The following is a 22351-nucleotide window of genomic DNA, read 5'->3' on the forward strand; positions in this document are numbered from 1 at the left end:
CTTTCAGGACAACTCTGAGTCTAGTCACTTGTAGAAATTCTCTGATGACTCTGCGGTGGTTGAGTGTATCAGAGATGGGCAGGAGTCGGAGTACAGGGGACCAGTGGACAAGCTTGTGGAGTGGTGTGGGAGGAATCACCTGCTCCTGAGTGTAGCCAACACCAGGGAGATGGTGATTGATTTTAGGAGCAATAGGACTGTGATGAATCCTGTATGCATTCTGGGAGAAGAGGTCGTGGTGGTGGAGGAGTACAAATACTTGGGTGTTCACCTTACAACAGACTTGATTGGAAATCCAACACCAAGACTGTTTATGAGAAGGGGATGAGCAGACTCTATTTTCAAAGGAAGTTGAGATCCTTCAGTGTGTGCAGCAGGATGCTGGAGATCTTTTACCGGTTTGTTGTAGCGAGTGCAGTCTTCTTTGCTGCTTTATGCTGGGGGAGCAGCATCAGTGTTGGTGATGCAAAAAGACTAAATAAACTCATCAGAAAGGCTGGATCTGTCCTTGGCTACAACGTGGACTCTTTTGAGTTAGTGGTGGAGAGGAGGTCACTAAACAAACTGTTATCCGTTATGGACAATCTGGCACATCCTCTCCATGACCTACTGAATAAGCAGCGGAACACCGTTTCAAACAGTCTCATTCAGCTCTGCTGTCACAAAGATCGTTACAGAAAATCTTTCCTACCAAATGCAATAAGCATACACAACAGTTCAGCTCTGTGCGACAGGAAAACACACATCATAGTCTCTGCTACTATTTTGTACGTTATTATTGCATATTGGTACATTAATATTGTGTATATTATGATTCTGCACTTCATTATTAGTTAAGTCTGTACACTAAGTGTGTTTTTAAATGTTGCTGCTCTCAAGATCAATAAAGTACTTATCATTATTATTACTTCCTATTTTAAAGTGCAACAGTTGTGTTTAATGCTCATATGCATTGCTCACTTCAGCTTGATTCTCTGATAACTCAATTCATAATTCCCTTCATAAGCTTGAAAACTTTGATTATATAACCTTGAAATCATTTCCAGGAAAGAAGCAAATCCAGTTTCCTTAGCTAAATACAGTTAATCTCATACCCACCCTCTCTAGTCAGATGATAGACTCAGGTTATACAGGAACAATGGTGAAGTAGCATTTGGTTACGTTTTTAAGTTTTCAGAGATCTGAAATTGAGGCAAGAAGATTGCAACTAGCAGGGTACTGGCTGTGCCACCCTGAACTACCTGCCAGCCTAGGCATCATATGGGAGCCCAAGCATGGGAGGATGAACTCTGGGTGCCCTCCCAAGACTATGGTCAACATGCTCTTGGAAGACAGCGGCGCAGTTAATGTAGATGAACTGAACACACTGAAGTGGAGAGTCCGTCATCGTGCCTGACGCCGGCCCCCTTGGCCTGAGTCAACGTAGTGCTAGTGAACTATTGATCCAATGACATATGTTCAAATTCCACAGCTAAGGAATTTAAATTCATGTTACTAGGACAGCATAGTTGCATAGCTCATATGATTGCTGGCTTAGAACTCCAGTGACGTGAGTTCAGCCCTGACCTCTAGTGTTGATTATATGAAGTTTGAATGTTCTCTTTGTAACCACATGGATTCTCTCCAGAATTCACATTTTCTCCCTTCTTCCAAAGACATGTGGCTTGGGAAGTTAAGGGCTACTAAACAGGGAAGAATTTGCAGACAGAGTACTCTTTGGTTAAAATCTCTGAACATTTATTAGTCTTTCGTTAAAAAGAAGTGTCAGTCTCTGTGTTTTCTGGTTTGCATGATTGGTCTCTCATGTTTTCTAGTGGTGGCCATGTCATATTAGATGAAGACACCGATCTGGGATATGTGCAAGATGGAACTCCTTGTGGACAAGACAGAATGTGTATCAATCACAAATGTCTTCCTCTGAAAGCATTTAATTTTAGTACCTGCCCTGGCACTAGTGGTGCAAAGAGATGTTCAGGACATGGGGTAGGTCAATAAAATTGTTCAGTTATTTAATAGTTGGTGTCTGTGCTGAAACTGAGTAACTTTAACTTTCTCTTAACTCCAATCCAGTCTTCACAACCTAGATAAGTTTTTATACTAGACTGGATGAAGAGTTTCATAAATAATAACGTTTATATTACGAAATGGGTACTCATGCATGGTGATTGCTTTTTGTGTATTTTCAATTTAAACAGACTAAGCAAATAAAATAAGCCAGATAATTGAAAAATTGTAAAATTAATGGAATTCTATTAATAGAAAAAGAAATCTATTTTAACACATTCCAGAAGTATCTCAAACTATAAGATTAAAGTTGGTCTGCAATTAATGGAGTATTTGAAAGCTATTTTATTTCAAAATTTAATTAATATTCTAAGATATGTGCACTTGCATTTTGAATTTTTAGAATTATAGTCTACTTTTAATATAAATACATGGAAATGTACACTTTTGGTAAAGTTAAATGTATAATGAAATTGATACACAATGTTGACATTTCAGATGGATTGCTATTGATGTGTATTTTATCTTGTCTGCTTTTGCCTCGGGGAATTTCACTGTTCACCTCAGGAGACCAGTTATCACAGACATGATTTGATCTTTGTTTTGTTATACAATTAGCTACTGTTTGCTTGAAGACCTCCTACAAGACATAAGGCAAAATTCAGTATTCATCCTTTTAATTAAGTTGTCCATCTGTTAAAGATACTATGGTCAATTAGAAAATTAATTTGGTATCTACTATACTGCAATGTGGTCACCATTTCTTCATTCATGATTTGTTACAGGACGATCACTCAAGGTTCTGTTTGCTGACACTACTTGCTCTCCTGATATGCGAACATTGGTAGCCCAGAAAAATAGCAGACAAAATCTTTCTAGTTATAACTTACAGAAAGAGAAACTCGTATTTCAAATTTGGCAAATGTGTACTTCAAAATATAATACTGTCACTTTTTTAAAGATTTGGAACCTCATGACTGCTTTTGTTTGGGTATATTACCTCTATGCAGTTTTTTATTTATTTCCTTTATGCAATGGTGATTCTATTTTGTGAATATATAAGAAGCTAATTGAAAGGAGTGTTTTGTGGTCAGAGTTTAAAATGTGGACAAATGTAAAATATGAATCATGGCATTATTTTAATCTTTTAACATATTAATCTAAAATGTCCTGCAAAATAATCTTACAGAATAAATGTTAATTTTTGTGAAGATTTTTGAATATAGTATTGTATGCAATTATCACAAAGAAATAATAATCTTGAAAAGCCGCCCCTCACCTGCTAATCTTGGAATATATGTTCAGAAATAATTGAACATCGCATCTTGTTGATTGCTGTTTCAATTATGAGACAAAAGGATTAATTTTCCATTGAAAGTGCATATCTACCAAATGCAAAAAACGTTGTAAGTATTGTTTGTACTGAATTTATATGGCAACAGATAAAATGTTGAATGCAGTGACACATGGCAAATAATTCCAGGAAAGATTAACTTGGTTTTTACTAATGTGAACACTGAAGAAGATTTATAAATTATCTCAACTTTCATTAGTGGTGACTTATTGTACCAACTAGAACATGAAACAGAGATTGCAGGAATTAATGATACATGTGTATCTCATCACTGAGTGTGATAAATTGTTTATATTATATTGGTGCCAACAGTGTTGTATGAAAAGATGCTATATTAACAGAACAATTGTGTTTTAGATCAGACTGCTGCCACTGTATATGACAGTTTGATATGTCCAATGCACATATTTACATATAGTTTTCACGGCTCTAGATTTTGTCCATCATCATGAAAATATAATGATTGAAAATTAGTTTTGGAGATTAGATTTAGAGACTCTGAGCAAACAGACTTGGAAGGATTATATACAGGTAGTTCCACTATAATGCATATTTCCGTAATGTGAATTGGTTATACCATGATTGATGGATTAGGGAACACTATATGCATTACACAGGCTGCATTGGACATAACACAGTTATGATCTTTAATGGGCTAGAACTTTCATGAGTTGGATAATTGGCACTGATCTAAGAGGTAAGTATGAACCTTTAGTATCAACCTCGTGACCAAAATTTGGAGCTTATTCAAGCCAAATGTGAAGTGTTGCACTTTTAGAGGTCAAAGGTAAAGGATTGTATACTATTAATGGCAGGACTCTTAACAGTGTTGATGTGCGGAAGGATCATGGCGTCCAAGCCTATTGTTCCCTCAACGTGACAACACAGGTTGATAGGGTTGTAAGGAAGGCATATTGCATACGTGCCCTTTATTAGTTGGACTAATGAGTTTATGAGTCTGGAAGTTATGGTGCAGCTTTATAAAACTCCTGGCGAGACTGCATCTGAGGTATCCCATTGTAGGAAGGAAGTAGAAGCTTTGGATATGGTGCCTGGATGAGAGGGTGTGTGCTGTAAGGAGGGTGTGGACAAACTTGGATTGCTTACTCTAGAGCAGAAATGGGCAAGGGGAAATCTGATAAAAGTTTATAAAATTATGAGGCATAGATAGACAGCTGGTATCTTTTTCCCAGGATCAAAATGTTTAACCATAGAGGGCATTTGATTAAGATGAGAGGGGGTAATTTCAAAGGAGTTGTGCAGGTAGATACAATACAGGTGTTTAAAAGGCTCTTAGAAAGTATAAAATATAGAATTGAGGGATATGGACATTGTATAGTCAGAAGGGATTAGCTGTTGTTAATTGCTAGTTTAGTTTGGTGCAGCATTGTGTGTGGAAAGGCCTGATCCTACGCTGTAAATTCTATGTTCCTCTGCCAGGTATTTCAGAACAATAAGGAAACTTACAGTTTGCAGAAGCTAATTTGCTTGGGTTTTTTGCATTTGTTCATTTATCCTGATCCTCCTCACACTTGTAGGGAGGGATGAAGACTGCTAGTTCATCACAGATCTGAAAGCAGATTCCAGCTCTCTCCTAGATTTGTGAGCAATAACGCTGAACACCTAAATCAAGCACTAACCTTAATCCAGCAGTTTCTGAATAACTACAGTTGTGAGAAATTAAAAAGGGAATTTCTGAGAACCAAATGAGCAGGACATGATTCTGGCATTTCTGTTTTAAATAACCACATGCAGATAAAGTCCCTTGGACAATTAAGTTCATTCTAGTGAATTGATGGTCCAGGTAATTTAAAGCATTATGCATCAAACAATCTAAGATGGTAATGTGTTTAAACATAATTTGTTATCCAACTACTATATAGTTTGTATCTCATTGCACTACCAGAACTTAGGATAATTACACCCATAGAGATGGTCCTTCATTTACGCTGACAGGCAGCTACAAATTGTAGTATGTAATTTGATTACTGTAAACATCAAAGTAGAAGAGAGTAGACCACTTTCAGTGTCAGAACTGAGACACTAAAATGTTATGTCTTGGCTTCATGGATGAAAATCATATTCTCAAATATAACAAGCAGATGGTCCCCATGTAAAAGCAGCTGCTGAGCTGTAAAGTTAGTAACTGGGAAGATCTACCATCAGGAAACAATCAATCGTTGAAGTCACAAGATTCTAAGCATATGAAGTAGAATTAAGTAACAGCAGTGACTGGCAACAATAACTTGTATTCAATATTGCAAAATGCCACTGAGCACTTCACGAGAGACATATAAGGTACTAGGACAGAAGTCTTGGTTAAAGGAGCACCATAAAGGAAGTGGACACCTTTAAGGAATGAATTCCAGAGGTTAGGGCACTGCACCTGAAGCCATAGTTTGCAGTCATGAAGTAAACAAACACTGGAGGGTGATGAGTGAACAGGGACTGGGTGCGAGCTGGGACAGAGATGGTAGAGTTTTGATTGATGTCAAGTCCAAGGAACATAGATTTATGGAGGAAAGCCTAGTGGGAGTTGGAATAGACAAGACCAGATGTGACAAATGTAAGCACAGGGTTTCAGCAGCAGATGCCCAGAGTGGGCACAGAATCAATTGTTGAGACTGAGTTGGAAAAAGTCAGCACCATCTGTAGTACACTTGCACCAGCATGGGAATGGAAAGCATGTGGTCCCAGGGGAGGAGCAGGGGCAGTAAGTGTGGGGAACAAACTCTTGCTTAGTTGACTTGGCAGATGAGAGCAATGCAACTACTGTAGTCCTGACACCAAGATCAGGAGCAATTATGTACTTCATCTATTCAAAACCATGTTCCCCTGGACCTACGAGATTGGAGATATAAAGTGTTCTAGGAACTGGGCTATGCGGAGTCAAATTGATTATTGATTCTAACAGAAACAAGAACATTAGGAAATGCAAATAATTTTGGATTATCTACTAACCAGAATGTTGCATTGCTTTAAATCTACTTCAGCGAAAATGGTAATATGTTTGTGGTATTTGTCTATGCGTACAAATTCCCCATTGTTTCCCACCAGCAGGCTTTCTAGCTTGGTGCTTTGAAGAAGCAGGTAAAACAATATCAGTACTTCTCAATAGCAGTTAATCAGAATATGTGGCATATAGACAGATCAATAAAAAGTGAGAGCAAGCTCAGAATTTGGTCTTAGAATCCATCTCTAAAACTAAGTTAAATTTAATAAATATACTCCATTTGGATCTCTAAATTATGAATTCACATTGGCAATCTTAATATTTTGGGTATGGTAGTGTGAGTTAAAAGCATCCTATATTCTGGATCATTGGCTCAGAGTTAGGAGTTTGAATCCCACTCGGGTAGCTGGGGAATTTAAATTCGAGTGATTTAGTACATCTGCAGTAAAAAAAAATAAGACGCTCTCAGGAACAGTAAGCACAAAGCTACTAGACTGTTATATCTTAAAAAATCTGCTTCAGTGATGCCTTTGTATTGTTATTCCTCAGGGAAGTTTGTAAGATCAATAGAAATAAGAACTGGAGTAGACTATTCTGCACCCTGAAGTCACCTCTGCCTTTGAACAGTATTGTAGCTGATCTTCTGTTTCCATAAGACATAGGAGTGGAATTAGGGTATCCACCTTTTCAGTCTGCTCCACCATTCCATCGTGGCTGATTTATTGTCCCTCTCAACCCCCATTCATCTGCCTTTCCTCCATGACCTTTGACACTCTGACAAGGATCTATCAATCTCCGCTTTAAGTATACTCAATGACTTGGCCTCCATAACCATCTGTAGTAATGAATTCCGCAAATTCACCACCCTCTGGCTAAAGAAATTCCTCCTCATCCCTGTTCTAAATGGATGGCCCTCTATTCTGAGGTCGTGCCCTCTGGTCCTAGATTCACCCACTATAAGAAACATCCTGACAAGAAAATCTGCAGATGCTGGAAATCCAAGCAATACAGACAAATGCTGGAAGAACTCAGCAGGCCAGGCAGCATCCATAGAAAAAAAGCTGAGAAGTTAGAGCAAGAAGGTGAGGGGAGGAAGAAGTACAAGGTGGTAGGTGATAGGTGAAACCAGGAGCGAGGGAGGGGTAGAGTAAAGAGCTGGGAAGTCGACAGGTGAAAGAGATAAAGAGCTGGAGAAGGGGGAATCTGATAGGAGTGGGTAGAAGTCTGTGAAAGAAAGGGAAGGGGAAGGAGCACCAGGGGGAGGTGATGGGCAGGTAAAGAGTTAAGGTGAGAGAAGGAAATGGGAATGGGATGCCTCTGCATCCAGCAGATAATCCTCCGTAACATCTGCCATCTCCAACGGGATCCTGCCACCAAGTACATCTTTCCCTCCCTCCGACTTTGCACTTTCCGCTGGGATTGCTTCCTATGCAACTCCCTTGTCCATTCATCCCTTCCCACTGATCTTCCTTCTGGTACTTATCCTTGTAAGCAGAACAAGTGCCATACCTGCCCCTACACCTCCTCCCTCGCCCCTTTTCAGGGCCCCAAACAGTCCTTCCAGATGAGGTGACACTTCACTTGTGAGTCTGTTGGGGTCATGTACTGTGTCTGGTGCTCCCAGTGTGGCCTACTATATATCAGTGAGACCCGATGTAGATTGGGAGACCACTTCGCCGAGCATCTACGCCCGGCCAAAAAAACAGGATCTCCCAGTGGTCGCCCACTTCAATTCTACTCCCTATTCCCATTCCGACATGCTAGTCCATGCCCTCCTCTACTGCTGCAATATTACCAATAGATATTATCAATATCTAATAAAGTGATTCTTTTCCTGGGAAACCAGAACTGCCTAGTTTGTTATCATCAACTGGTAAGTGTAATTATTTTATTTTTCATTAATAAACATTATTTGCTTAACTCATTACTTACCAATGGTAAGATTGAAATGCTAACAGAGTTCTGGAAATGAGGTAATTGCCATAATTTATTCTCACCAGTGAAATATAACAAGACATTTGACTGCATCCCTTATACCAGAATCTGTATTTAGAATAGCATACACTGAAAAATGGCTTAATTAAATGTACTAGAATATGTTAATAGATGAAACTGCACCTGCTAACAATGAAAATGAGGAATAAATTCAGATTTTAAAAACTTAGCATAGCCTGTTAAACTATGTACAATGCGAATATCAATGCTTGTTATTAAAAATGAAAGAACAGAAGAGTAGAAATCATTTTGCACTACTTTTGAAGTAATTCAGATATTTTGCTATGAGGTGACTATAGGTTCAAAGTTTTAAAAAAGGCATGGCCCAGCTATTAGTGCATTGTAAATATAAGGCGCTGCAAAGCCATTTCTCTAAGAGAATTACAGAGCTGTAGCTGAAACGCCATCATGAGTCGTTTAAAATGAAAAGGGGGGTCTAAAAAGTTGTGCTCATATTTTTCATAAATGCTACGATTTCTGTTTCTTGGTCTTAACACTTTGCAACACACGAGTTGGGAATTGTTAGATTTTGATGATTTTAGCTATAACATTAATTTGCAAGGCAGTTTAAATGAGGATAACCATGCCATCCTTTATACCCTGTTTGATTTTACTTTTAACTAAGGTGATCAAGCAGGCATTAATTATTGGAATAGGCTATTCAATACCAGTATATTTTCATTGGATACACAAAAGTAATACCTAATTTGATCTAATTTATAATAAAAATGCAATGTGTGGTATTGAACATAGAGTATCTAAAGTTGATTGAAGTTAATGAAGTACAAACTTGGTGTCATAAAGCATCAAACTACTTTCCTCTGAGGTATTTAAGGCAATATGTTTAGAGTAATTACACAAATTGTTAGCATCTCTTTAAAAATTAACTTGACAGTAGGAACGAGGAATAACTTGCTGTACTAATTCCAATGAAACACTCATATTATCCAATGAATTTGAACCGTGGAAAGCAACTGTTTAAAGCTTTGCAATGGCATTGGTGGAAGTATGAAAAGCTTTGCATTGTTGTTTGCATCAGACTAAAACCAGTACATTGTTGAATTGTTCGTAGCATCTAAGGAGCTAACATTACCAAATTAATCGCACGAGTAAACTAAACACTGTTTTAGGCTTCTTAATTTGCGGACAGTCAACTCTCGCACAGTGAAAATATGAGCTATTCTGCAAATAACTCCAGCAAAGCATGCTTAATCTAACTCCATTTATCTGCCTTTGAGCTGTACCTGAAGAATAACTGTATAACCTATGAATCATCAAGCTTTCTATTTTTTGTATCATACAGGAATTTGCAGAAGCCATTTTTGCTTACCAGCCTTGTTGGGGAAATATGATTGAATGTTGTAAAATTTTAAATGGTATTTTGGTTTAATTTTCAAAGTTAGAGGATGCCAAAGTTGATCAAGTGTTCTGTAAATGCACAGACTAACTTGGAAAACTGCAACTGCTAGAAATTCAAAACACAGACAGAAAATTCTGAAAATACAAAGAAGGTCAATCAGCTTAAAACAAAAATAAATTCCAAAGGGAGGAACCTAAAATATAATTTTCAGTTTATAATTTCTGATCATCCTTCCATTTATTTTCCAGCATTTTAGGTTTTGATTCATTTGAGGTAAACAAATGGCTATAGGTGATTAGTGCTATTTATTGACAGCTGGTTCTATTTTGCATCCAATCCAGACAAAATGGATGAAATTCTTTCTACAAATGGAATGAAATTAAATTAATCTTTAATGCAAGAGCTTTCATTGCATGTTTTGATGTGTAATTCCTTACAAATCAATGACAAACTCGACAGTGTAATATTTGGTTCATCTCAAGCCCCTGCTGAACATTGAAATCCTTAGTATTTCATTCACCTGCCATTCTCTATTAAAAGAATTTCAGGATGTATATTGTATACATTTCTCTGACATTAATTGTACCAATTGAAACTTATTGAAACCTATTGAAGTAAGCATCAGTGTATAAGTTTAAATGAAGCATTTTTATTTCTACTTATAAATTTCTTTACAAAGAAAACACTTAAAACATCACATTCAAATGCATAATTTTCCTTCTACCAATGGATCTGAACAATGAACAAACTTTTTTAAAAGAGGGAAACCCACTACAAAAAATAGAACTGAACAAGAAGAGGCTGTAATGCTTTTCAGCATTTTAGTATATGCTGAAGTATTGATCTCTGGATGTAATTCCATCTATTCAGAAAAATACGGCTTAGCAAGATGATTATTGTACAATGGCAGGCAGCCTTAGAGCAAAATTCAAACTGAACTTCCTGTGCCACCCTTGGCTCCTAGCTTTATTTCACAATTGAACAATTATGTTCTATCAGTACTAACTCCAATAGTTCAAGCTGGACCAAGAGTTTATATAGTTTGGTAAAGTGTATTCCGCCATCACCTAGAGAAGTTTGAAAATTAAGTGTTAGGTGTCGCTGCTGTGTGTTGCAACAAGTCATTCACTGAATGATTTTATTACAGATTTGCAGTAATGAAGTCAAGTGCAACTGTGATCCATCCTGGGACGGCAGTGACTGCAGTAAATATGCACCAAAGGCATTATCAGGCGCAGGAGTACTAGGTTTGCCTAATTTATGTAAATATGTTCACTTTTGAATGTATGTCAGTATTTCATAGTCAATAGTAACACTGTACCATTTATGGGAACAACATTGGACCATTCATTAGAGTAATCTGTCACTCTGGATCATTTTCTTGCCTTTAATTCTGATGTCCTCACCCAACAAAAATCAGTTGAAATCTAAATTGACATAACATCTGAAGCTGCCATTTCAGAGAATAGATTTTGACTACCCTTTGAGTCATCCTAAACTGGGCAACATTACTTTTATGTCCTCCTTGTTCTGATTTCCTCTAATGCATGTACATGCATAGGTTAATTCCTAGTCAGTAATGTCATGTTGACATGACAATGTGTTTTACTTGCCTACGTATTCCAGTGTATTCATCCTACTTCATCCCATTCCAATTTAATACCATTTAACGATAAACCAGCCATTCAGGTACTTTTTCAGGACAATGGCTCTTGGACATAGTTTTTTAACTTAGTATGAGTATTTGTCTGAAGTTCTGATTTACCCTTGCCTTGCAACATTCTTTCAACTGATTGAATGGAAATGGATGTAGGAATAACACCAATTTAATGATTGGATTTGCCTATTCCACAGCATTTTACAAAAGTGTCTTTTAGGCTTTTGCCACATTGGATTTTTTTTTAGACACTCAAAACTGAATTGTAAGCCATAGGGTGAAGTGAAGATGTGGAGCTTAATAGGGCTAATTTGGAATGTGTGTCGCAAAGAAGACTAATCAAGGTAAAACAAATGAGAAAATCTGTGGATGCTGGAAATCCAAGCGACACGCACAAAATGCTGGAGGAACTCAGCAGATCAGGCAGCATCTAAGAAAAGAATAAACAGTTGGCTTTCTGGGCCAAGACCCCTCAGGACTGAAGAATAAAGATGAGAAGGTGGGGGGAGGGGAGAAAGAAATACAAGGTAGTAGGTGATAGGTGAAACCAGGAGAGGGGGAGGGGTGAAGTAAAGAGCTGGGAAGTCATTTGTTGAAAGAGATGAAGTGCTGGAGAAGGGGGAATCTGATAGGAGAGGACAGGAGACCATGGAAGAAAGGGAAGGAGGAGGAGCACCAGAGGGAGATGACGAGCAGGTAAGGAGATAAGATGAGAGATGAAAATCAGGATGGGGAGTGGTGAAAAGGTGGTGGGAGCCATTACCGGAAGTTTGAGAAATCAGTGCTCATGCCATCAGGTTGGGAGCTACCCAGGTGGAATACAAGTTGTTGCTCATCCAATCTGAATGTGGCCTCACTGCAGCAGTAGAGGAGGCCATGGGCTGACATGTCGGAAAGGGAAGTAGAGTTAGAATAGGTGTCACAGGGAGATCCCGCTTCTTCTGGCAGATGGAGCACTGGTGCTCAGCGAAGCAGTCTCCCCAATCTATGTTGGGTCTCACCAATATACAGGAGACCATACCGGGAGCACCAGATACAGTAGATGACCCCAATATGAATTAATGAAATTTATTTTGGTCAGTACAAACATAACAAAAGGCATCATTTTCAGGGATGATTTCATAAGACAAAATTACAACAAAAACATAGATATTCTTTAAAACAGACCGAAAGGGTGTAGGCTGAAGCTACAGCTTATTACGCCTACCCCTCTTACTTATACAACAACATATTTGGCATCAATCATTAGATCAAAACAAAAAATTAGTAATATTTTAACACAAAATGCAATTCCAAGTATCATTTATTTACATCATTCTCATTCATTTTAAATCATGTATTTTATATTTGTTCATTAAATTATTTTTAAGTAATTTTTTAAACTTAAGTGTGGTGCATGTTTTTAAATTCACATTACAACTGTTCCATAGATTCACCCCTCTGACTGAAATGCAATGATTTTTTACATTTGTTCTTATCCTTTGTTTTTGAAATATACATATCCCTCTCAAATCATGTTGACTTTCTCTCATTTTAAACAACCTTTGGATATTTTGTGGTAGCTGTCCATTTTTTACTTTATACATAATTTGTATTATTTTAAAATCTATGAAATCTCTGAATTTTAGTGTTTGGTTGAATAAGTAGTGGACTGGTTGGCTCATAATAACTTGTCTTATTTACAATTTGTATTACTTTCTTTTGGAGTAGAAAAATGGAGTTTGTATTTGTTTTGTATGTATTTCCCCATACCTCTACACAGTAAGTCATGCGTGGGACTATAAGTGAACAGTATAATGTATACAAAGATCCCTGATTTAAGAAATCTTGTGCATTGTACAGTATCGCAATAGATTTTGACATTTTTGCTTTGACATAATTTATATGTGGTTTCCAGCTTAATTTATTATCTATTACCACTCCTAAAAATTTTCTTTCAGACACCTTATCAATTTCAACATCATTTATTCTAAGTTTACTATATGAGTTTGGCACACGGTTTCCAAATATTATGAATTTAGTTTTACTTAGATTCAGTGACAACTTGTTAGTATCAAACCATTTCTTTATAATTTTCAGTTCTTTCTCCACTGTATCCAAAAGTTGATTCAGATGTTCCCCACGGCAAAATATAGTTGTGTCATCAGCAAGTAATATACATTTTAATGTCTGAGAGACCATACATATATCATTTATGTACAAAATGAACAGCAATGGACCAAGCACTGAACCTTGTGGAACCCCACAAGTTACACTCAAAAGTTTTGAATTCGAGTTGTTTATATGTACATACTGATACCTGTCTTCCAAATAACTACTTAACCAGTCATGTACCACACCGCTAATACCACAGCTTTCTAATTTTGTTAATAATAATTTATGGTCAATGGTGTCAAATGCTTTTTTAGATCAAGGAATATTCCCACTGTGTATTCATTTCTTTCTATAGCATTTGATATTTCTTCTACAAAATCTATTAATGCTATTGTAGTGGTTCTGTCTTTTGCTGAAACCAATAGACTCGCGGATGAAAGGTCATCTCACCTGAAAGGACTATTTGGGGATAGAATGGTAGTGAAGGAGAATGTGTAGGAGCAGGTGTAACACTTGCAAGGATAAGTGCCAGGAAGAAATCAGTGGGGAGGGGCGAATGGACATGGGAGTTGCATACAAGCAATCCCTGCGAAAAGCAGAAATTGGGCGGGGGGGGCGCGAGGATGTGCCTGGTGGTGGGATCCTGTTGGAGATAGCGGAAGTTACGGAGAATTATGTGCTGGATGCAGAGGCTCATGGGTGAGGACCATAGGAACCCCAGCCCTGGTGGTGTAGTGGGAGGATGGGGTGCAGATAGATGTGTGTGAAATGGAAGAGGGCAGTGTTGATGGTGGAGGAAGGAAAGCCGCTTTCTTTGAACAAGGGGGGCATCTCCTTAATTCTGGAATGAAAAGCCTCAACATAAACCATTTTGTTTAAGGCTGGACAGAACTTTTTGGTCATAGTAGTTAAATAGAATGGTTAAAGGAAGAAGATTTCTTACCCGAATCACTAATTAGATATGGAACTAAGAATTAAAAATTTTAAAAATGACTTTCTTTTTTGTGAATGGGCAACCAAATTGTAATGAAAGAAATTTGGAAAGATAGAGGAAAGTAATGAGACCAAGGCTTTGTTAAGAGACATACAGAAACTGTCATTGCAGGAAAGGCAAGAAAATAGTGGTTAATTCTTCTTTGTTAGATATAACAATTTAAGTAAAATAACTAGTCTTTGCTGGTTAAGACAGATAAGAAATGTTATATTTACATAATAACTTTGCTAATTGGAAGAGCAGAAACTATCAGAAAGTAATTACATTTTGCCAGAGGAAGATGACTCATTAAAACAGCTAATTAAAAAGATTCATCAGTTATAATCCAGGATGACAAAAAGGCAATTTAATAAAACAATCTCCTGCAATTTGCATGAGAATACTTCGCATACGGTGGCCACTTCTATTAGTAATAAAGCCTACAAATGCCCACATCTAGTAAGTATTATAAATTATAATTAGTGCACATGCATTTATTGTGAAGTTCTGAAAACTCGGATTCTGTTAGCTCCTCATAACGAATTTTCTACAAAAGCTGAGGTACTTTGGACCACTTAATTGTGAAACTAATGGGGACTTCATCAGCAAAAATGTGACAGCAACTTCAGGTAAATGCAGACTCAGAATTAAAACCATGTCCAAAAGTTAATATCTTCGGAATGGTAACTCAGTGGCTGATTAAATGGTGTGACAGTGCAATATTTCTTTAATGATGTGATTTATTGAAAACTACCAAACACCCTCACTGACACTGAAAAGCACCCGTGCTATTTCATTTTTGTTAAAGTGAGGAAATGTTAAAGTGCAAAATTCTAAATTAAAAGAGCCTCTTTTCCTTCTTATTTGTCCTCATTTTATTTCTGCACTTTATTTGAAGTTCATTTCACCAACTTTAACTTGCACCTTGTTCTGTTTATTTCCCAAACATTCAGTTTAATTTTTGAAAGTTATTTCACCTGTCTGTTCAAGTCAACAATTCCTTGTTCCCTTCATGGCCCAGTTATTGACACATAATTTGTGTCAACTTTTATGCTATTATCATGATAATTGAATGGGCAAGATAATGGCAGATACCATTTTAAAAAATCAGCAGGATAAGGGAGAAAATAATAATAATTGTATCTTAGTGCTGTTTCATCAGGCTTGGATTGCAATCAAATTATTTTAACCTGCTCTGAAGTTCTATAAAATCTGTGTTAAAATTCTGTGATAAATATGATATGAATATATAAATATAATAGTCAATGATGCTAAAGGCTGTTTTGGTATTTGATGTGATAATAACTCTGACATGTCATTATGATTAATCTTTTGCTTTGTAAGTTTGGTTTAAGTTGTTTATTTATTAATAATATAATTATTTTTGAAAATTTTGATATCAACGTTTTAAATTTTATTAACAATTCATTCCAAAAATGCTTCTTGCTTTTTAATTTTCTGGAGAGGTTGGGTAATTATACAAGCTGTCACAACTTGAAGATGTGCTTACTGTTACGGAATCATTTAGTGGTTTTATAGTTTTATTTTTCTTTATTTTGAGTTGTTACATTTTGTTTGTCGTGGATTCTGAATTTTTAAAATAATTTTATGTTCATTGAACATGGCTTTCTTATTTCTTGTGAACCCTGAGGATCCAAACCATGCAAACTTCTTGTGTCCTTTTAAAATACATGTCTGTAGGTATTATCAATTGCTAAGAAATTTATAATTGGAAGTGTTTCAAATCATCAGATATCCCATATGTACCTCTATGCCTATATTGCCCGCCTTAAACTAGATCAATGCTAAAAATGTTATACAATCATAAATAATGTTAATTCATTCACATAAATTGACATTTTGTTACAGGGGAAAAAAGCAAACTTCAAAAATTGAAATTTATGTGATCCCAAGTTATATCTTATATCATTAAAAGACAGAAGTTAATTGGTCAACATGTTGGACTTCTTAATTAATAAATAGTCACATTTTACTTTTTAATTAAGAAAATTAATTAGAAAACACACAAGAGATTAAGTAGTGTGTACTCCACTGATAAACGGGAAACAAAAATAAATGAAACTAATTGAAGTGCATTAATCCGAGGAATTTCAAAGGGAGTTCTCATCGATCTATCACTGGAATTCTGGTGCATGATAATGAGAAATGGCATTTATATTTCAAAATATTTATTCATAATGTATTAAGGGCTAGAGAAAATAATGGTGTAAAGATCATTAAGATGAAGTAAAGCATTATAAGGCATACTAAAAAAAGATATAAGTGGTCATTTACTGTTTTCTCCAGGAGATTAATTTGTTGTGTCCCTCTCCCATTTTTTCAGGATCAGTTCGAACCAATATTATTATAGGTGCCATTGCAGGAACAATCCTGATGGCAGCCCTTGTCTTGGCAGTTGCAGCATGGTTTTACAAGTGAGTATATAAATTTATCTTCTGTGATACTATGTGACTTCTTTGAACTCATTTCCAGAAAAGCTTGAAACTTTGTTTGAAGCAAATGCTACAGTTTAATGTACTAGAATCTGTTCTCTTATAATGTGCTGGTGTCACTCTGATTTACTATCGGGGTTGACCAAAATAAAGCGGAATTTGGATAGAGATTGAGAGCCAGTTTTGTGGGTCTGTGGCGAACTCTTACACTCCTCTCACCCTGCCATCCTTATTACACACAAAATGGATGATGGGTGAAAATTCCTGTCAGCTGCTGAAGACTAGAAAATTACCTAATTTTCAGAAAAGGAACAAGAGCAGGACATACAGACTTGGGAGCTTTTTCTGTGCCTCATTGTGATCCTGGAAACATAAAGTTGTGGTGGTAGGGGATTTTAATTTTCCATACATTGATTGGGACTCCCATACTGTTAGGGGTCTAGATGGTTTAGAGTTTGTAAAATGTGTTCAGGCAAGTTTTCTAAATCAATATGTAGAGGGACCAACTAGAGGGGATGCAATATTGGATCTCCTGTTAGGTAACGAATTAGGGCAAGTGACAGAAGTCTGTGTAGGGGAGCACTTTGGTTCCAGTGATCATAACACCATTAGTTTCAATTTGATCATGGACAAGGATAGATCTGATCCTAGGGTTGAAGTTCTGAACTGGAAGAAGGCCAAATTTGAAGAAATGAGGAAGGATCTAAAAAGCATGGATTGGGACAGGTTGTTCTCTGGCAAAGATGTGATTGGTAGGTGGGAAGCCTTCAAAGGGGAAATTTTGAGAGTGCAGAGTTTGTATGTTCCTGTCAGGATTAAAGGCAAATTGAATAGGAATAAGGAACCTTGGTTCTCAAGGGATATTACAACTCTGATAAAGAAGAAGAGGGAGTTGTATGAAATGTATAGGAAACGGGGGGTAAATCAGGTGCTTGAGGAGTATAAGAAGTGCAAAAAAGTACTTAAGAAAGAAATCAGGAGGGCTAAAAGAAGACATGAGGTTGCCTTGGCAGTCAAAGTGAAGGATAATCCAAAGAGCTTTTACAAGTATATTAAGAGCAAAAGGATTGTAAGGGATAAAATTGGTCCTCTTGAAGATCAGAGTGGTCGGCTTTGTGCGGAACCAAAGGAAATGGGGGAGATCTTAAATAGGTGTTTTGCGTCTGTATTTACTAAGGAAGCTGGCATGAAATCTATGGAATTGAGGGAATCAAGTAGTGAGACCATGGAAACTGTACAGATTGAAAAGGAGGAGGTGCTTGCTGTCTTGAGGAAAATTAAAGTGGATAAATCCCCAGGACCTGACAGGATGTTCCCTCGGACCTTGAAGGAGACTAGTGTTGAAATTGCGGGGGCCCTGGCAGAATTATTTAAAATGTCGCTGTCTACGGGTGAAGTGCCAGAGGATTGGAGAGTGGCTCATGTTGTTCCGTTGTTTAAAAAAGGATCGAAAAGTAATCCGGGAAATTATAGGCCGGTGAGTTTAATGTCAGTAGTAGGTAAGTTATTGGAGGGAGTACTAAGAGACAGAATCTACAAGCATTTGGATAGACAGGGGCTTATTAGGGAGAGTCAACATGGCTTTGTGCGTGGTAGGTCATGTTTGACCAATCTGTTGGAGTTTTTCGAGGAGGATACCAGGAAAGTGGATGAAGGGAAGGCAGCGGATATTGTCTACATGGACTTCAGTAAGGCCTTTGACAAGGTCCCGCATGGGAGGTTAGTTAGGAAAATTCAGTCGCTAGGTATACATGGAGAGGTGGTAAATTGGATTAGACATTGGCTCAATGGAAGAAGCCAAAGAGTGGTGGTAGAGAATTGCTTCTCTGAGTGGAGGCCTGTGACTAGTGGTGTGCCACAGGGATCAGTGCTGGGTCCATTGTTATTTGTCATCTATATCAATGATCTGGATGATAATGTGGTAGATTGGATCAGCAAGTTTGCTGATGATACAAAGATTGGAGGTGTAGTAGACAGTGAGGAAGGTCTTCAGAGCCTGCAGAGGGACTTGGACCATCTGGAAAAATGAGCTGAAAAATGGCAGATGGAGTTTAATACTGACAAGTGTGAGGTATTGCACGTTGGAAGGACAAACCAATGTAGAACATACAGGGTTAATGGTAAGGCACTGAGGAGCGCAGTGGAACAGAGGGATCTGGGAATGCAGATACAAAATTCCCTAAAAGTGTCGTCACAGGTAGATAGGGTCGTAAAGAGAGCTTTTGGTACATTGGCCTTTATTAATCGAAGTATTGAGTATAAGAGCTGGAATGTTATGATGAGGTTGTATAAGGCATTGGTGAGGCCGAATCTGGAGTATTGTGTTCAGTTTTGGTCACCAAATTACAGGAAGGATATAAATAAGGTTGAAAGAGTGCAGAGAAGGTTTACAAGGATGTTGCCGGGACTTGAGAAACTCAGTTACAGAGAAAGGTTGAATAGGTTAGGACTTTATTCCCTGGAGCGTAGAAGAATGAGGGGAGATTTGATAGAGGTATATAAAATTATGATGGGTATAGATAGAGTGAATGCAAGCAGGCTTTTTCCACTGAGGCAAGGGGAGAAAAAAAAACCAGAGGACATGGGTTAAGGGTGAGGGGGGAAAAGTTTAAAGGGAACATCAGGGGGGGCTTCTTCACACAGAGAGTGGTGGGAGTATGGAATGAGCTGCCAGACGAGGTGGTAAATGTGGGTTCTTTTTTAACATTTAAGAATAAATTGGACAGATACATGGATGGAAGGTGTATGGAGGGATATGGTCCGTGTGCAGGTCAGTGGGACTAGGCAGAAAATGGTTCAGCACAGCCAAGAAGGGCCAAAAGGCCTGTTTCTGTGCTGTAGTTTCTATGGTTCTATGGTTCCATGGTAGATCAACAAGTGCATGTCAGCTGAGCCACGTGGTCAAATCTCACTCTCTTCTTAAACACAAAATACTCTGCAGATGCTGGGGTCAAAGCAACACTCACAACATGCTGGTGGAACTCAGCAGGCCGGGCAGTATCCGTGGAAACCATCAGTCAACGTTTCCACGGATGCTGCCCGACCTGCTGAGTTCCTCCAGTGTGTTGTGAGTGTCCCACTCTCTTCTTCTTGTCTCGCATACCCCTTTAATATTTTCCCCCAGACAACTGATGTTCTGTTAAATAATTTAGGCTCTCAGCCTCAGCAAGGTCATGTCACTAAACATCACATGTTCTAATCATGCTGGCCAATTCTTTTGATTATTTTCAAATATCACCAACAAAATGTCCATTGTAAGTCATCAGTTGCCCTCAATCTCATTATAATTCCTCATAACATTCAGGATATTTTTAACCTCCAGGAAGAAAAAAAATCTCAAATATCATTTGCTGGTGATAACTCTGGTAACATATTTGCCAATGCAAACACCTTTAAATCCTTATAATAACAACGTGTTCAAAACTGAGTGCCATACCTACAATGCAAACTAAAATACTGCAGATGCTGGTAATCTGAAATAAAACACAAAGTGCTGTTATTATTTCAGCAGGTCAAGCAGCAGCCATGGAGAATGAAATGGGGCTGATATTTTAGGTTGGTCACATATTATCAGAAGTCTGATCAATATTATCTCTTTCTCCACAAATGCTTCAACCTGCAGAGCATTCCCAAAATTTTTTGTACCTTAACAGCAATCTGACCAAGGTCTGTTATAAATTCAACATTAATCGAACAGAGATACTTTTATATGGCATTTCGAATTCAGCAAAAGTCCCAAGGTTCCTAGTTCGCACCCTCATATCACTGAGGATATTTTCTGACTTAATTGGATAAAATAGGTACAATTAGTCTGTTTTTCAGTGGAAATAAAATCAAAGGAAGTTGAATAGGACACCAATTTGCTATGACCTATTTTATTATGCAATACTAAACCTGTCTTCATGGTGTTTTTTTCCTTGTTATTTGTTTTTTGTGCATCTTTAGAAAAAAATGTAATGAACATTTCCCGATTTGACCAAACACTAATAATAATCATAGTGATCTTTGGAGATGCAAGAGACTGCAGATGCTGGCATCTGGAGCAAGAAGCTCACTGCTGGAGGAACTCAGCAACTCATGCAGAATCCTTGGAGGGAAATAGACAATAAACTTCCATTTCAGATTCTTCATCTGGGCTGACAGAAGAAATACAGAGTCCACAGATGATGCCTGACCTACTGAGTTCTTCCAGCAGTTGGATTTTTTTTTTGCTCCATATTGATCTCTGGGTCATGCTGTATATCATACCTAGAGGAGCCATAATGTGCCAGTGATGAAGGGCTGAATGTTGAGTCAACAGCAGGGGTATTGATAGAATAGCACTTCCTTCTGGGTGCCAACAAGTATTGCCATGGATGAGTCTATCTAGGTCAGGGCTCATTATTTATTATGCTCTTGATGTCTTATGTGGGTAGAGTAGTAACTAGACTAGCAGACACAGATCTGCCCCATTGTTCCTGGGACGTGAGTTTGAATCCTACTCCAGATTATGGGAAGTTAACTTCAGCAGCAATGAAGGATAGGCAATATATCCCGGTATTCACATGAACAATTAAATTAAAAATAACTTGTTTACAAGTGAGTTAATTGCTCACTGTTATAACACTTGCTCACAAAGCTGGTAGTCTTCCATATGACAGGAACAATTTAAGAGTTTGGTCAATCGTGGCCTCAGCACCCTCCTTTAGCCCTTGCCAGGATACTAATGTTGGTGGACCTTGGAAACAAAAGTCTCCCTGGCATGTGCTGGTTCATTTTCAGACGATTTGGAACTAGATCTAAATTCCACCAGCAATTTTCTGCAAGTACACTGGTTGACCTCTGAAAACCACAGTTTTTCTCCAAAAGGAAAGATGTTTCCAATCTTGGGAGAGTTTCCCCTTTAATCTTTACTAAGCTCACTTCTGCTAGGACTCTGTCCTAACATACTCAGTAGTCTGCAGCCTTGGAGCCACTGACTCTCAGTTCCCAAATGGTGCTTGGGTCTCATTTTCCTGGCTAGGTTAAAACTACTATGAGACTCTGGTAAAGTCTGAATCAAGAAGGTAATCGATGAATAAGTATTACTTCATAATACAATAAATTTCCTTTGCTAACCTTTTACAAATGATTGAGAGGCAGCAGCCAGCTCAGAACTACTTGTATTTAATGTCTGAGGATGTAAGGGAAGTTTTCTTTGCATACTGGTAGCTCAGTAGCATTTATTGAATTTCATGATCATTTTCATTACTTCTGCTATAGCTGGGTGGAAGGTATGGAGATCCTGAGATGCCCAGTCATCAAGATCCCCCTCTCAATCCCCATTCAACTGTATTTCTTTGTTTTCCTGTGAAGGTCTGCACGAAAATTAATCTCAGGGTAGTATATGTTGACATACAATCAGTGACCACTTTATTAGGTACAGGAAGCACTTGAGTTACTGTTTCCTTCTTGCCATTCTCCATTGATTGATCTCATTAGAACCGCCGCTCACTGAAAGTTTTTTTTGTTTTACACATCATTCACTGT

The 22351-nt window shown here is 37.7% G+C and overlaps 1 protein-coding gene across 9 annotated transcripts in view; it reads left to right on the forward strand.

Annotated features, from left to right (window-relative positions):
• adam22 (ADAM metallopeptidase domain 22) overlaps positions 1–22351 on the forward strand; it is a 356035-nt gene that overhangs the window by 297049 nt on the left and 36635 nt on the right. For all 9 annotated transcript variants that reach the window (XM_063044159.1, XM_063044161.1, XM_063044160.1 and 6 more), the window contains exons 23-25: positions 1815–1983; positions 10814–10913; positions 16735–16825. In XM_063044159.1, the coding sequence (XP_062900229.1) occupies positions 1815–1983; positions 10814–10913; positions 16735–16825 (360 nt within the window). The remainder of the gene's footprint in view (positions 1–1814; positions 1984–10813; positions 10914–16734; positions 16826–22351) is intronic.

This window comes from Mobula hypostoma, chromosome 3 (genome assembly GCF_963921235.1).
Source record: "Mobula hypostoma chromosome 3, sMobHyp1.1, whole genome shotgun sequence".
NCBI classification, from domain to species: Eukaryota; Metazoa; Chordata; class Chondrichthyes; order Myliobatiformes; family Myliobatidae; genus Mobula; species Mobula hypostoma.